Genomic DNA, 12629 nt, shown 5'->3' on the forward strand with positions numbered 1-12629 from the left:
CGTCAATAGGCTTTTATTTCAAAGTATTTTATTTTAAGATTGTTTTTTGTATTATAAGTATTAAGTAGTAAGTTATGGTTGGTTGAAACATATTGAAGTGTTTATATAGAATATGGGATTAATTTAATCAAATCAATACTTATATGCATTTTGAGGAGGAATATATTAAGTTTATACTATAAAAAACTAATTATATATGTCAATGAATATTATTTATCAACAGTTAACCTACGAGACTGAGTAACCCCACATTGAATAACAAGCTTTACATCTCTAACTGTTTAGTTAGGCATTATATGTAACTAATTGAATTATAGAATGGATTTTGTTTGAATGGATATATACTATATTTATATGTTTAAAATTTAAGGAGTTTTTTAATATGACTATATACTTTAGCTTCATTAGTTTGGGCACACTGTAAAAGTTTGTCTGCACATTATACTTTCTCTTTCTATCTCGAAGTTGGAGACTTGGAAAGTGGAAAATTGAAATTCAATTATCATTATGTAAGGCACTACAAATTTTTCTATGATGTAATCTACTGCAGTCTCCTCCCTCGGTTTAAGGATCGACACCAAGTCGTCCCTTCCTTCCTACTCTAATATTATTCACGTCGCTTCAATTACGGATTTATTGTATTTTAAAGGGTTACAATAATTGATTTTCGACTTTTTGAAATCAAGTCTCCAACTTTGATATAGAACGAAGAAGAATCCGAGTCCCTCTTCCACTCCCCCTCCCACTCACACTCTTCTGTGTGTTTTTACATTAGATTCATACTTTTTGTGTGATTTTGATTCATTTTTATCCCGTCTTGTTGTCATGGAATTCCAGCATAGATTTATCTACTTTTAATGACAAAAGAGAGTAAAAGCAGAGAACAAGAAGAGAAGAGACGCAGAGTGAGATCCGTGAGTCAAAAGCCGGCTGAGATGAAGAGAGCGCTGCTCCCTTCCACACATCTCCTCATGTCGTCTTCTTTAAGCGCAAAAAGGGGATATCTCCCTTCCTCCCCCCCCCCTTTTAGGAGTTGTTATTTCTCCGTTCTTTTTTTTTTCCCGTATTTTGTTTCTATATATATATATATATATAAGTAATAAAATTAGACTAGGAAAAGAAAGAAAGAAAAGGAAAAAAAAAAAAATATTCAGTAGTTTTCACCTTGTCCTTGTTAAGCCAAGTTCTTGTGAAATTTGTTTTGATAAAATATATAATTTATCCTTGGAGATATATCTACTTTGACGTAACGAATAATTTGCCCTAAAATAGTGTTTTATTTTATTGTGAAACCGATTTGAGTGATTCAGTGAAGAAAAGAAAAATATAAATATTATTTTTAAATAATTAAAAATAAATACGGACTCCTTTTTGGTCAAGAAATGCCATTTTTGATTAAATTATTGATTCTTTCATTCTCCTTGACAGGTTTGTCACGTTTTTCATTTTCATTATCCATTATATCATATATCAATGTGTCATTCTATTGAAAGATTTTTCTTTCTATTGGTAGACTTGGGTGTTTTTACCACATTTTAAAAACAGTTTAATCAGTTAATTTTTTGTGAGAAAAAATACATTTTGTCTCTAACTAAATATGAAACTTCATTGAAAGTAATTTCTGCTTTTTTTGACGACAAAATACTCAGGGATATAATTAAGATTTATTAGACATTGTATCTCTTTCGTAAAAAATTGAAAATCTACTTCATCAATTAACTGGAAACGAACTAAGCAAGCTTGATAAAAAGTATCTCCCTCATAAAAAATCCATTAATAATAAATATAATGCAAGGATATTTATGCCATTGATTCGTTTAGAGAAAAAAATAGACAAAACTATTTAATTTTCATGTTGTTTCAAAAGAACAATTTAAATTATTACATTTCAAAGATGTGATTTCATGATATTAACAATGAAACTTCATAATCTGTATTATTTGATTAATTTTTTGCGACATTAGTGACAAAAACACACACTTAATACTTAATTATTTTTGACTTTTATTAAATTATAAATATTTTCTTATTTTTACATTGGAATGGAAAAAATGCATTAAACTTTGATATAATACAATTTTGTAATATTTTATTTTAAAATATGTATTGGAACGCAGGATTAAAACAAAAAACTTTTTTTATAATATATTTCTTATTGATTTTCTATTTGATTTTTGTATAAAATCTATAAATAAATAAATATATATATTTTTGTAAGTGCTAAAAAAATCTACAGGTTCTAATCATTCAAACATATTTATGTACTGATTTTCCTTAATAATTAATCGATAAATCCTCACTGAAAAGTATCCATCTCCCCAACAACAATATTGTTTAGGGGGATTCAAAGACTACGTAAAAAACATGTATACAATAATTAATACTTTGTTGTACATTTTAATTACTAATCATAAATGAAAATTGTCACATTGGAAAAAAATACAGCAGATAAAAAAAGTTTCAATTTCATTATTTAACCCTCTGATATTTCAAATTCTAACGCTATTACTTCCCTAGAGAATTTAGTCATCTAACATTAAGATGGATTTTTTAGTAGTAAAAAGCTTTATTTGTCCATGTAGTTGTCACATATAATACTTAAAGCATCAAATAAGAAATTTAATACTTTTTTACCAAGATAATTTATAACTATAAATTCATTATTGGAGCAGAAATAAATAATATTAATTTTTATAGACTATTGTGGATACATATTATTTCTAAAATTCTAAAATATTGTTAAACATGACATGTTCCATAAAGAATAACACAAATTCTCGCTCCCCTTCTATCTTTCAAGGTCGAAAATAAAAATAAATCATGTGGATATGAATTTTTTTTCAAAAAAGGCCAAAAAAATTAGAAAATTTGTGTTAAAAAATTAATGTTTCTTGAGGTGAAACTAATGAAGAATAATACACCAACTCAATCCTAGGGCAAAAAAATCACGCAACGTTTCTACTGACTTTGTCAATATATTATATTCAAATATATAAATCATGACTTATAGAACATTTTAAAATTAAAACGGTTTTAGATTAAAGAAAGTATTTTCATAAAATGCAAAACTGCGCCATGTAAGTTCAAAAAGAGTTATTACTAAATACTTAAAACTATTTTAACAAATTTTTAAAAAATTTAAGAAATATAAATTTTAAAATTGAAGCAAAACTGCTTATAATAAAATACTGATTGGAATAATTTGCCAAGCAGACTTGAGATAGAATTGATTTTAGTATATATCTATATCACATTAATATAAAAAAACAAAGATTTATAAATATATAATCATAGTAATATAAAAAATTGAACTATAAAGCTCTATCAAAAATAAAAGGTTCATTTTATCATTATTTTACCAATTCTACATTATGAAACTTTACGGCATTACAATATCATAAACCATTGGATAAATACACGTCTTAAATGATGGGAGCCCTTCTGATGGCTGATAATAATAAAGAGTATTAAAAGTGAAAAGGTTTGAAGAGCTTCCATGCTTGATATTAATAAAATGAGCATGAACTATTAGACTATGCAACAAAATTCAATTCTTTATTTCAGACCATAAAACAGAAAAATGATTTTTTTTTGCTAAATATTATTAAATCAAATGTTTAACTAATTGAAAGAAGTAGTGAATATTTTAGAGACTAGAACAGTTTAGAAATTAGATATAAGTAAGTCGCTTACATAAGCTACATATAATCAAATACATTGTATACTAAACAATTTTAAATTGTGTGTAATCTTCTTGCCTATAAAGTATTCACAACTTATTGCAATTAGGAAGGAGTAAAATTTTACATCTTCTGTTTTTCGTTCGAGGGTGACTCTGAAGTAGGTCACCATTGCCCACTTGGTGGAAGAATGAAAAATGTTAAATCAAGGAGAAATACTTCTTGGACTTTTTACGTATCATCCCGATGTTGATCCTTAGAAATAGACGAAGTGAAAGGTATTCGATTTATACATTAACCTTCCACTACAAGCGTAGGTTTTATCTCAATTCTTACAAAACATTATGATTACGGTTTGGAATGTACTCAGTGCAGCATTTTAATAAATAAAGAATCAGAAATGACAATAAAATTAGTTGTATTTTGTCCGAGTTTTGTAGAATGAAACGAAAAATGGAGGGACTGTGCTTCCACCTTTTATATATATATCATCTTACATTAGTAAAAAAGAATAGCTTTAGTTTTTTATTCAGTTCAAAAACCATGTTTCTCTACTTATTTGGTATCCATGATTATTGTAATTAATTCGTGAATTTTTTAGTAATTAAAAAAATAATTAAGTACCATTCCTCCGAAAAATAAGATACAATAAAAATATGCAAAATTATGAATTTCCATTCAAGGTATACATACACTAAAAATAGGATACCAACAAGATTTCTCAAGAAAGATTAAGAAAGTGTAATAGAACCATATTTTCCAACAAAAGGAAAATTATTAATATATGTTCAGAAGTAAAAAAGGAATACTTCTGAAAAAAAGTAAAAATCAACTTTTCTTTGCTATAATTATATAGAAAAATTAATTTCTAATAATACTTCTTAATAAACATATGTATTCATAGGTCCTCAAATAAAAAGTAAAACATGGGAATTAGGTATTTTTTTTGTAGGTTCATCTTAATCTGTGTGTATTTATATGTTAAGTTAATATTTCAAGACATAGTTTCCTCAAACGAATTATGTGAACAAAATGGACACTATATTATTATTGATCAAACATATATAATATTTGTACAAACAATATATAAATTGCTTTTTTTGGTAAAAAAAACAAACAAATGAAATGATAGCTTATTATTCAGCACATAAATTATTATTTAATTCTATTCTCTATTCTTTTTATGCTTAACCCCTCAATACTAATTTATATTCCTTAACACGGTACATATATGTATTTATGTACTTATACACTTAAATATCAGGGTTTCTAGTTTCCTGATTAACTCTCATGAAGCGGGATTCCGTTTGAAAATAATAAATACTGTGAAACTTTGGTATACACTTAAAAAAAAATCAAATAATTCCCATATTCATGTTCTTCATTTTAGCACTATCACTAATTAGTGAGGAGGTAAGTTTTTTTAGAAACCAAAAGTCTGGCTTTTTGGAATTATTTAACCCAATCCGACTGCTTAAAAAACTTCTATATAAAGTGATAAACATGCTAATTTTTGATGGAGTTGGAGGTTGTATACATGTGCAATATACAGCCCGACCTGTCGGCTACAAGTCAACCTTTACATCTCTAAAATATTTTTTAACTCTTTTAATATAGGCTGCTGGACAAACTTTTCCGGTCGATTTAATCGCATTTTAAAGGCATTTTTTGAGTAACATGCTGTGTGACTTTGTTTGATCAGGTGCTAGAGTCATTCATAAGTTTGTTTTGATGTAGTTATTATTTATGATTAGGCCACCAAATGAGTGAACAGGAGGTAAAAACGTGTCGTCTATCCGATTATTTTGACAAACACGTAGCCCAAAAGGACATTAGTGCCATACTAGGGGTCAATGTGAGGATCGTTTACAATATCCAGCATACCAAGAACGTTGGCAAAGATACATCCAGAGCTTAAGAAAGTTGAGTTCTGCCCCAAAACTTTGCTGATTTCTGTTCAAATGACGTGTGGCCTCCGTTTCCCTTGACTTGAACACTTTTGATTAATTTTGGTTAGGTGCCATCGATAACCTGAAGTCCTCTAACTTCTTGAACTCCCTCCCTGAGGACAAAATCGTGAAATCGTTTTTTGTTTTTTTTTGCTTTAAGGATTTCAAATTATTTATCCTTTTTTTATCACAAGAAATAATTGAAGCTAAAAAAGAGGGAAATAAGTAAAGAAAAAAAAAGTTCATATTAAAAGGACTATTAAAAAAATTCATACTTAGTATAAATAATGAGATACTTTGCTTTACAAAAAATTAATCTTTTTTTCACTGATTTAGAGGGATAATCTACATAGACGTTTTTAAAGAAAAACCTTTATTATTTTTGTAACTAAATTTAGTAGGATTCGGTAGAGTTAACAATATTAACGGTTAAACTAATTGCCTGAGTTTTCTCATAATTAATAATAAGTGTTTACGGTAACTTTGGAAAGATATTATAAGTATTTAATTTTTTTTGGAATTTCGCTTGATTAGTTATTATTTTAAGTAATGTTTAAATAATGACCGCGTGCGACCATTGTTTAACAAATAACTTGGAGCACTTTCAGCAGCTACAAATGCACATGAAGGACTTTTTTTTGGCACCTAGCCAGAAGTCTTTGGCGTTAGTTAAAAAAATTGTCATCAATCAAAGAATTATTTATTATAATGTCTTGGAAAAGTCCCTGTTGCAATCAGTACCGAATGAGACAATTTTGAAATGGCAAACATATTAAACCAGGACAAGTCCTTTGACAGGAAAGTCAGGAAGGAAGTTTTAAGTTTTAGTGTCAGGAGGTGGTTATTACTCTATTGCATACAACACTGCAAAGAAAACGTTGACTTGGTTGTCAGATTTTTTTGACATTGTTTAATAGGAACTTAATATAATTTCCCAAGAATTTAGATATTTTCCAGCTAATCTGTTATGGTTTATGAACAACTGTTTGAGTTCTTTTCAATTTATAAAACAATCATGAAAAGTAGAGGTTAAAAAAAACGTGAAAAAATTGTTAATTCACGTAATGTATTTTGAAAACAATAATGGGGGTCTTCAATAATTAGTACCTACATTATTAAATAACGAAAGTGGTTAACAATTATGAGTAAAAAGTTTGAATATAACTACTTTATTCCAAAATACAATGACTTGGAAGTTAAATATTCAAAACCATAGTTAAATTAGTAAAAAAATATTAATGACTTATTACCAAGTTAAGCATTATACTCATTTGACGTAGTTGAACCGTAAATACTAAATTTTAAATATTGTTCTAAGCAACCTTGTTATACCAAATATATTTCTTTTATATATTTGAAGCCTTATATAAAATTTTATGATCAAGAAAGAAATGAAGCCATCAAAGTTCCATATTTGTATTTGAATATGGAAAAAGATGCTTAAACAATTGCCAAAATTGTTTAATTAGAAGTAATAAAAAATGATTATTCACATGAATAATTATATAAGTATTACAATTTATATGTAAATTTTGTGTGTACAATGCTCAAACGTTGATGAGTTCAATTCTTCATTATCTAGTTAGTTATTTACTAAATAAAAAGAACACATAGAAAAAATTGATAAACCTTCTAAATTAGTCCATAATAAGTAGTTTGAAAATAATCTTTAATCGGAAAAAGGTACCAATTTTAGGGATAGAAAACAGAAACAACAATTTATAATAATAGAAAAGCGTACAATGTATAATCTCCTTGTAGTGTTGGATCTGTTTTAGGACTAATTGCCTAATCAGTCTCATTTTTTTATCTGTTTAATCTTTTTATAACTCAACAGTCCTAATGACTCATACTTTGGTACTTGAGTCCAACTGTCCAAGCTATTCTTTACTCATAGATAGGATTAAATATTATATATAAAAACAAAGAAAATAAATAAATTATAGATAGAACTTATAATAATAAGTTCTAGCCACACACTTCCTACTTTAAGCTGTAGGATTCTTGTCTTTTGTAAGAGGTTATGCTAAACAGTTGAAGATACTTAGTTAGTAACTATCTCTTTTTAGTTATTGTAGTATCCATAAAAGACCAGTATCGTCAAGATCTAGAACTGATAAATTTTATTATGACCGAACTGATAGGACTGGAATCTTTTCCTTTTTTTAACACCAATTCAACACTATCTTCTAGTCGACTGCAAGGCGTAGTAGAACAAATTCCAAGGCATGAAAAACTGCTTCTTGTTTGGTAAAAGTTGATGGTATAGTTAAAAGTTCCCATTTTTGATGTACAAGGATTTTGATTTTATTCAAATCCCCAGTTTGTTCATTCAAAGGCATAGTCTCTACTTTTTCCTACTGTATCATTGCAAAATGAATTATCATTAACTTTAGGTGCAGTTTTCTTATTTAAGAATTAATTAAGTTTTACTTATTATTACTTTTGAAGTTGAGGTTTATTATTGAAAAGTTATGGTTTTCATTACTTCTTGATCACGATACCCGTTTTCACTTGAAAATACTCATTTCACGAACTCGATTGCTAGATTCAAAACTTTTATTTTATTAATGACTACATCAAAATCATCTTTTTTTAAGTCAAAAATTCACAGTTATGATAATACTAAATGAGGGGCATTTGTTCAAACTTATGTATCTTAATGCATTTTTTAATTAAAGTATCTCAAATTGTGGCTGATGAGTGTGTCTTGTAAACTTGATTCGTAGTGCGAATACTCACTTAGTCATATGTGAAGAAATTAAAATTTCTCAAAGAAAATGTTCGAATCAAATGGAACCAAAGCTTCCAAAAGTTATTCAAGTAGTTTTATTTCTTCTGGAGCCAAATCAAACTTTTTTTTCTATTTCAATCATTACAATTTCACAGGCACAGATGAATTCCAACAATCATTTTGAACTGAGCGCCAATATGATGAAAAATGATAAAATCAAGCTGAAACTGGTTGATCTTGCATCTTATCACTATGTACATTAGATTATAATCAACATGTAGAAACTTATTAGTAATAACAGATTCTGGATAACTACAATACTAGAGTCGATTATTTCTTGGGAATTGCTAAAAAAAAATATCAGGAATCGATTTAAGAAGTTTTTCAAAATTCCCGAGAATTAAGGATTTGATTATTACCAGGAATCAAAACTAAATTTATGGATAATTTTTTTTGACAAAAATAATTATTCTATAAGGAAAACATAGGAAACTTTTGAAATATTGTTAATTCTATTATTATAGTTATTTAATATAATTGTTCTATGTTGACTATTTAATAGTTAAGAAAATAAAATAGAAGTGCTTAAGTCCTTAACATCGATCGCTATGGCTTAAAATTTGTTTTGTCTACATAATATTTAAAAGGTCATTAGCCTGACACCACTATACCGAAGAACATTACCATGTACGAGGTTGTTTTAAAAGTTTCCAACCTAACAAAACACAATACATTTATTCTGATTTTTTTCTTTCATTTTTTCAAAAAAACCTCATTGGAACTTTAGACACTTCTCCGAGCGATCATCACATATTTGTATTCTGTAGTTCTGTATTCTAAACATTACTTGCCGTTTTTTTCTGCAAAATAATTGTTCAGGAGACACTTTTTTTTGTACTAATTTACGTTGAATTAGATCTAATTTTAACACCACATCCCTATATGTGTCTGCTATTCTTTGAATCTATTTAAAGATTACAGTTTAAACAACAAATATTTTATGCCAGCTCCATAATCAATTCTTTCCATTTTCACAAAACATTCATATCAACTAACACAAATGACGGTTACCATATATAACAAATATGTGACTAGCTTTTGTTTACAAGTGCTTCCATCTTTAGGTAGAGATTGGAAACTTTTCAGACCACCCTCGTGTAAACTCCTCCAAGGTATAACACATTTAATAGAAATATACTTTTCTATTAAATTAAAACAATTATACGACTATGTAAGAAGTAGGAAAATATTTCCTTAATCACGATAATAAGATATGCAATCTATTAAAAAATAAAAATTCTTAAGTATTAAGTATATACCAGTTAAATACTTACATATTTTAAATGACTAAAACTGCATTCAAATCCTTTAAAGAAAAAGTGGTTTTTTCTTTGTAATACGTTTATTTAACTCATTATAAACTATTTCTAATTAATCAACGTAGGTATTTCAAAATAAAGGGGATTTAATTTATAGAGTGAATACCCAAAACTATCAGCAGCATCTGATCACAAATTTATCCACGTGGTTGTTAATTTAAAAAATTCTTTATGTAACTAAACGACAGCTGAAACCGAAATAAACAAGTTTTGTCCTTATGCCATGTCTCCATGTGTAAAAATATAGGAGCAACAATAACTTGTGTGCAATCTCCTTTTGCGACAGTCTCAGTGCCAAAAAGCACCCTTGGCATCTCCATCCAGACTTCCTAAAACATCAAGAAGTCCGGATCAGGGCCACATAGCCAAGAAAAAACAGAACTTATCTAGCATCAATATGGCTTACTTCTGACCTGTCTCTACATAACCCTCCTCCAGCGATAACCTCGGTTCACCTAGACTTTGCAGTTTGAGCCATCTTCGAGAAGAAAAGTGTGTGTTACATCTCATCCAACTTTGGATTAGCTTTGAGCTGCCATCATGACAGTGGTGTACGCCATAGAGATGCCCTTCATAGTTAAAAGCTTCCAATCTGTCCACTGGCCTGTCGAGGGTGTTGTTATTGCTTGAGAAAGAGAATATATTGAATAAAAAACATATCAAAATATAATATTTAAACATATTACAATTTTTTTGTTGTTGTTTTTTCTTGAAGTCATAAAAATAATGCTGTTTTGAAATTTAGTCATGTTTCTGCAAGTTTTGGGTCCATACTCTGTACTTATTTTACTTTTGTAATGAATATTATTTGTTTTTCAAAATTGTTTGTTTCCTAATATTTTTGAATTTAAAGTAAAGGGAAAAAACCACAAACGTTAGTCTTTTCTGCAATTTTCTATTTGTTAGTCTTCCTTCCATAACATATTCTTAGATAACTATGAATAATTATTTAATTGATTTTTTTGTAATAAATCTTGTGTAAAAGTTGCAATAAAAATGAGATGAAACATTTCATGGTGAGATATTTTAGTACTTGTCCAAATATTTAATTTTCAAAGAAGAATTGATATTTTATTAATAGTTGCTTTTGTGTACAAAAATAATTTGAGGCACATAATATATTAATTACAAACGCCTACAGAAATGAGTATATTACTTTTAATAAATAAACAATTTTTAAATATGAAAAGGAAAAATGATAATGTCTATTAACATTTGATAATTATAATGATTAGAGTTATAATCAAATACGACGTCTAATAAAAAAAATGCAACTCTTGTGTACACATCATCAACAAACAAATAAAAGAAATGAATGACTAAAAAAGTAAATTCTTATTTTTATGTTTAAAATCTACTGAAAAAAAAAAATCCCCATAAAAGGGTGAATCTATTTCAGAAAACAAATTTAGAAAAATAACAATGATTTTTGAAAAGTATCCATACTTGATTAAATATAAGAGAAATATGGCCCCTGAGTCATTGGGGACAGCATACCAGCTATAATATTTCAGTTTTTAGAAAAAGAGAAACCATCATAAATATGCTATCTGAGAAAATCCTGACAAATTCGAATACCCATGGATCTTGGACCAAGGCTACATCTTTAAAACAATCAATATTTCGTTCATCCCCGTCAAAATCATCATGATCATGGATTTAAATAAATCAAAGAATCCCTGAAGCTTATGAATTATTTTTCACTACATTGTCACAGTAATATAATTTGTCAATTCGACATATTAAGGACTCCTTTGTATCAATCCAATCGATACCAACTATTTTTTTTTCAAAACCCTCGAATCCCAGAAGATCACCGAAATTATCCCTCTTTTTTTTATTAACTAATAGTTTATTTTAATCATGTCTGCTTAAAAAAAATGAATAAATAAATAAAATAGAAGTTTTACATTTTGATATTTCGTCTAAATTCAGTGGCAGACAAAAAACTTTTCTTATCGTGACATTTCGTTTCATTTCATCTTATTATTGTCATTATCATAGAAAAAACTAGTTAAACGAATACATTTTGTCCAATTTAGTCCAGTAAAATAAACCCTTCACAACATTCATTTTTCTTACAAGGATGAATATCCAATTGTTAAAGATAATTTATGTCAGAGAATGTAAAGTCCACAGTTAAAAATGTATTACTTTTTAAATAATTTTTATATTTAATATGTAAATACCATCGAACATTTTTTGATGACTCATAATTTAATTTTTTTACTCAAAAAGAAAACTATCTGAAGATATTTTCCATATTTAATGACAATTTATTGTATCCCTCTATCACCAATATTTATTGATTATGACAAAGTTCTAACCAAAAAAGACAAAAGTGATTAATGAACCTTGGAAACATTAGATCTTAAACTTATTTACAACTATAAAGACAATAATTATTTTTGCCCAGCACCCCCCCCTCCTCAATTTCCCAAAAAACACGCAAAAAAATAAGCATACATACATTATTCAATCACATTAAGTATGCAGAATGCCTCTAAAAGAAAACAGTTCAATAAGTTATTAATAACTACTAATAGTATTTATTTTTTCCATATCTATCAAGTTGATTATAAAAAAGAATATTTACCACTGCTACAATCATTTATGACTTGAATAATCGATAAAATCTTTGTTTAACATATAAAAGAAGTTTTGATTTAAAAAAAACAAAATACCATTATTCCTTATTCTATGAACTTTCCAATTTAAAGTTAGTTTTGTTTTTAAATTAGCTTGAAAAATCGAAAATCATGTTATACTTTTTTTTTATAAAAAAACTTAAGTTCTGTTAACGTAACTGATAGCAATTTTGGTAAGTATAATACATACCAAAATTGCTTTGGTTATAATATATATCACTAATCAAATATTCATCAAA

The 12629-nt window shown here is 27.5% G+C and overlaps 1 protein-coding gene across 1 annotated transcript in view; it reads left to right on the plus strand.

Moving 5' to 3' along the window:
• The first annotated feature begins 1152 nt into the window (after positions 1-1152).
• LOC121132216 (lachesin) overlaps positions 1153-12629 on the plus strand; it is a 209693-nt gene continuing 198216 nt past the window's right edge. The window contains exon 1 of the mRNA XM_040727608.2: positions 1153-1428. Coding sequence (XP_040583542.2) covers positions 1383-1428 — 46 coding nt within the window. The 5' untranslated portion in view covers positions 1153-1382. The remainder of the gene's footprint in view (positions 1429-12629) is intronic.

Source organism: Lepeophtheirus salmonis, chromosome 2, assembly GCF_016086655.4.
Source record: "Lepeophtheirus salmonis chromosome 2, UVic_Lsal_1.4, whole genome shotgun sequence".
Classification (NCBI taxonomy): domain Eukaryota; kingdom Metazoa; phylum Arthropoda; class Copepoda; order Siphonostomatoida; family Caligidae; genus Lepeophtheirus; species Lepeophtheirus salmonis.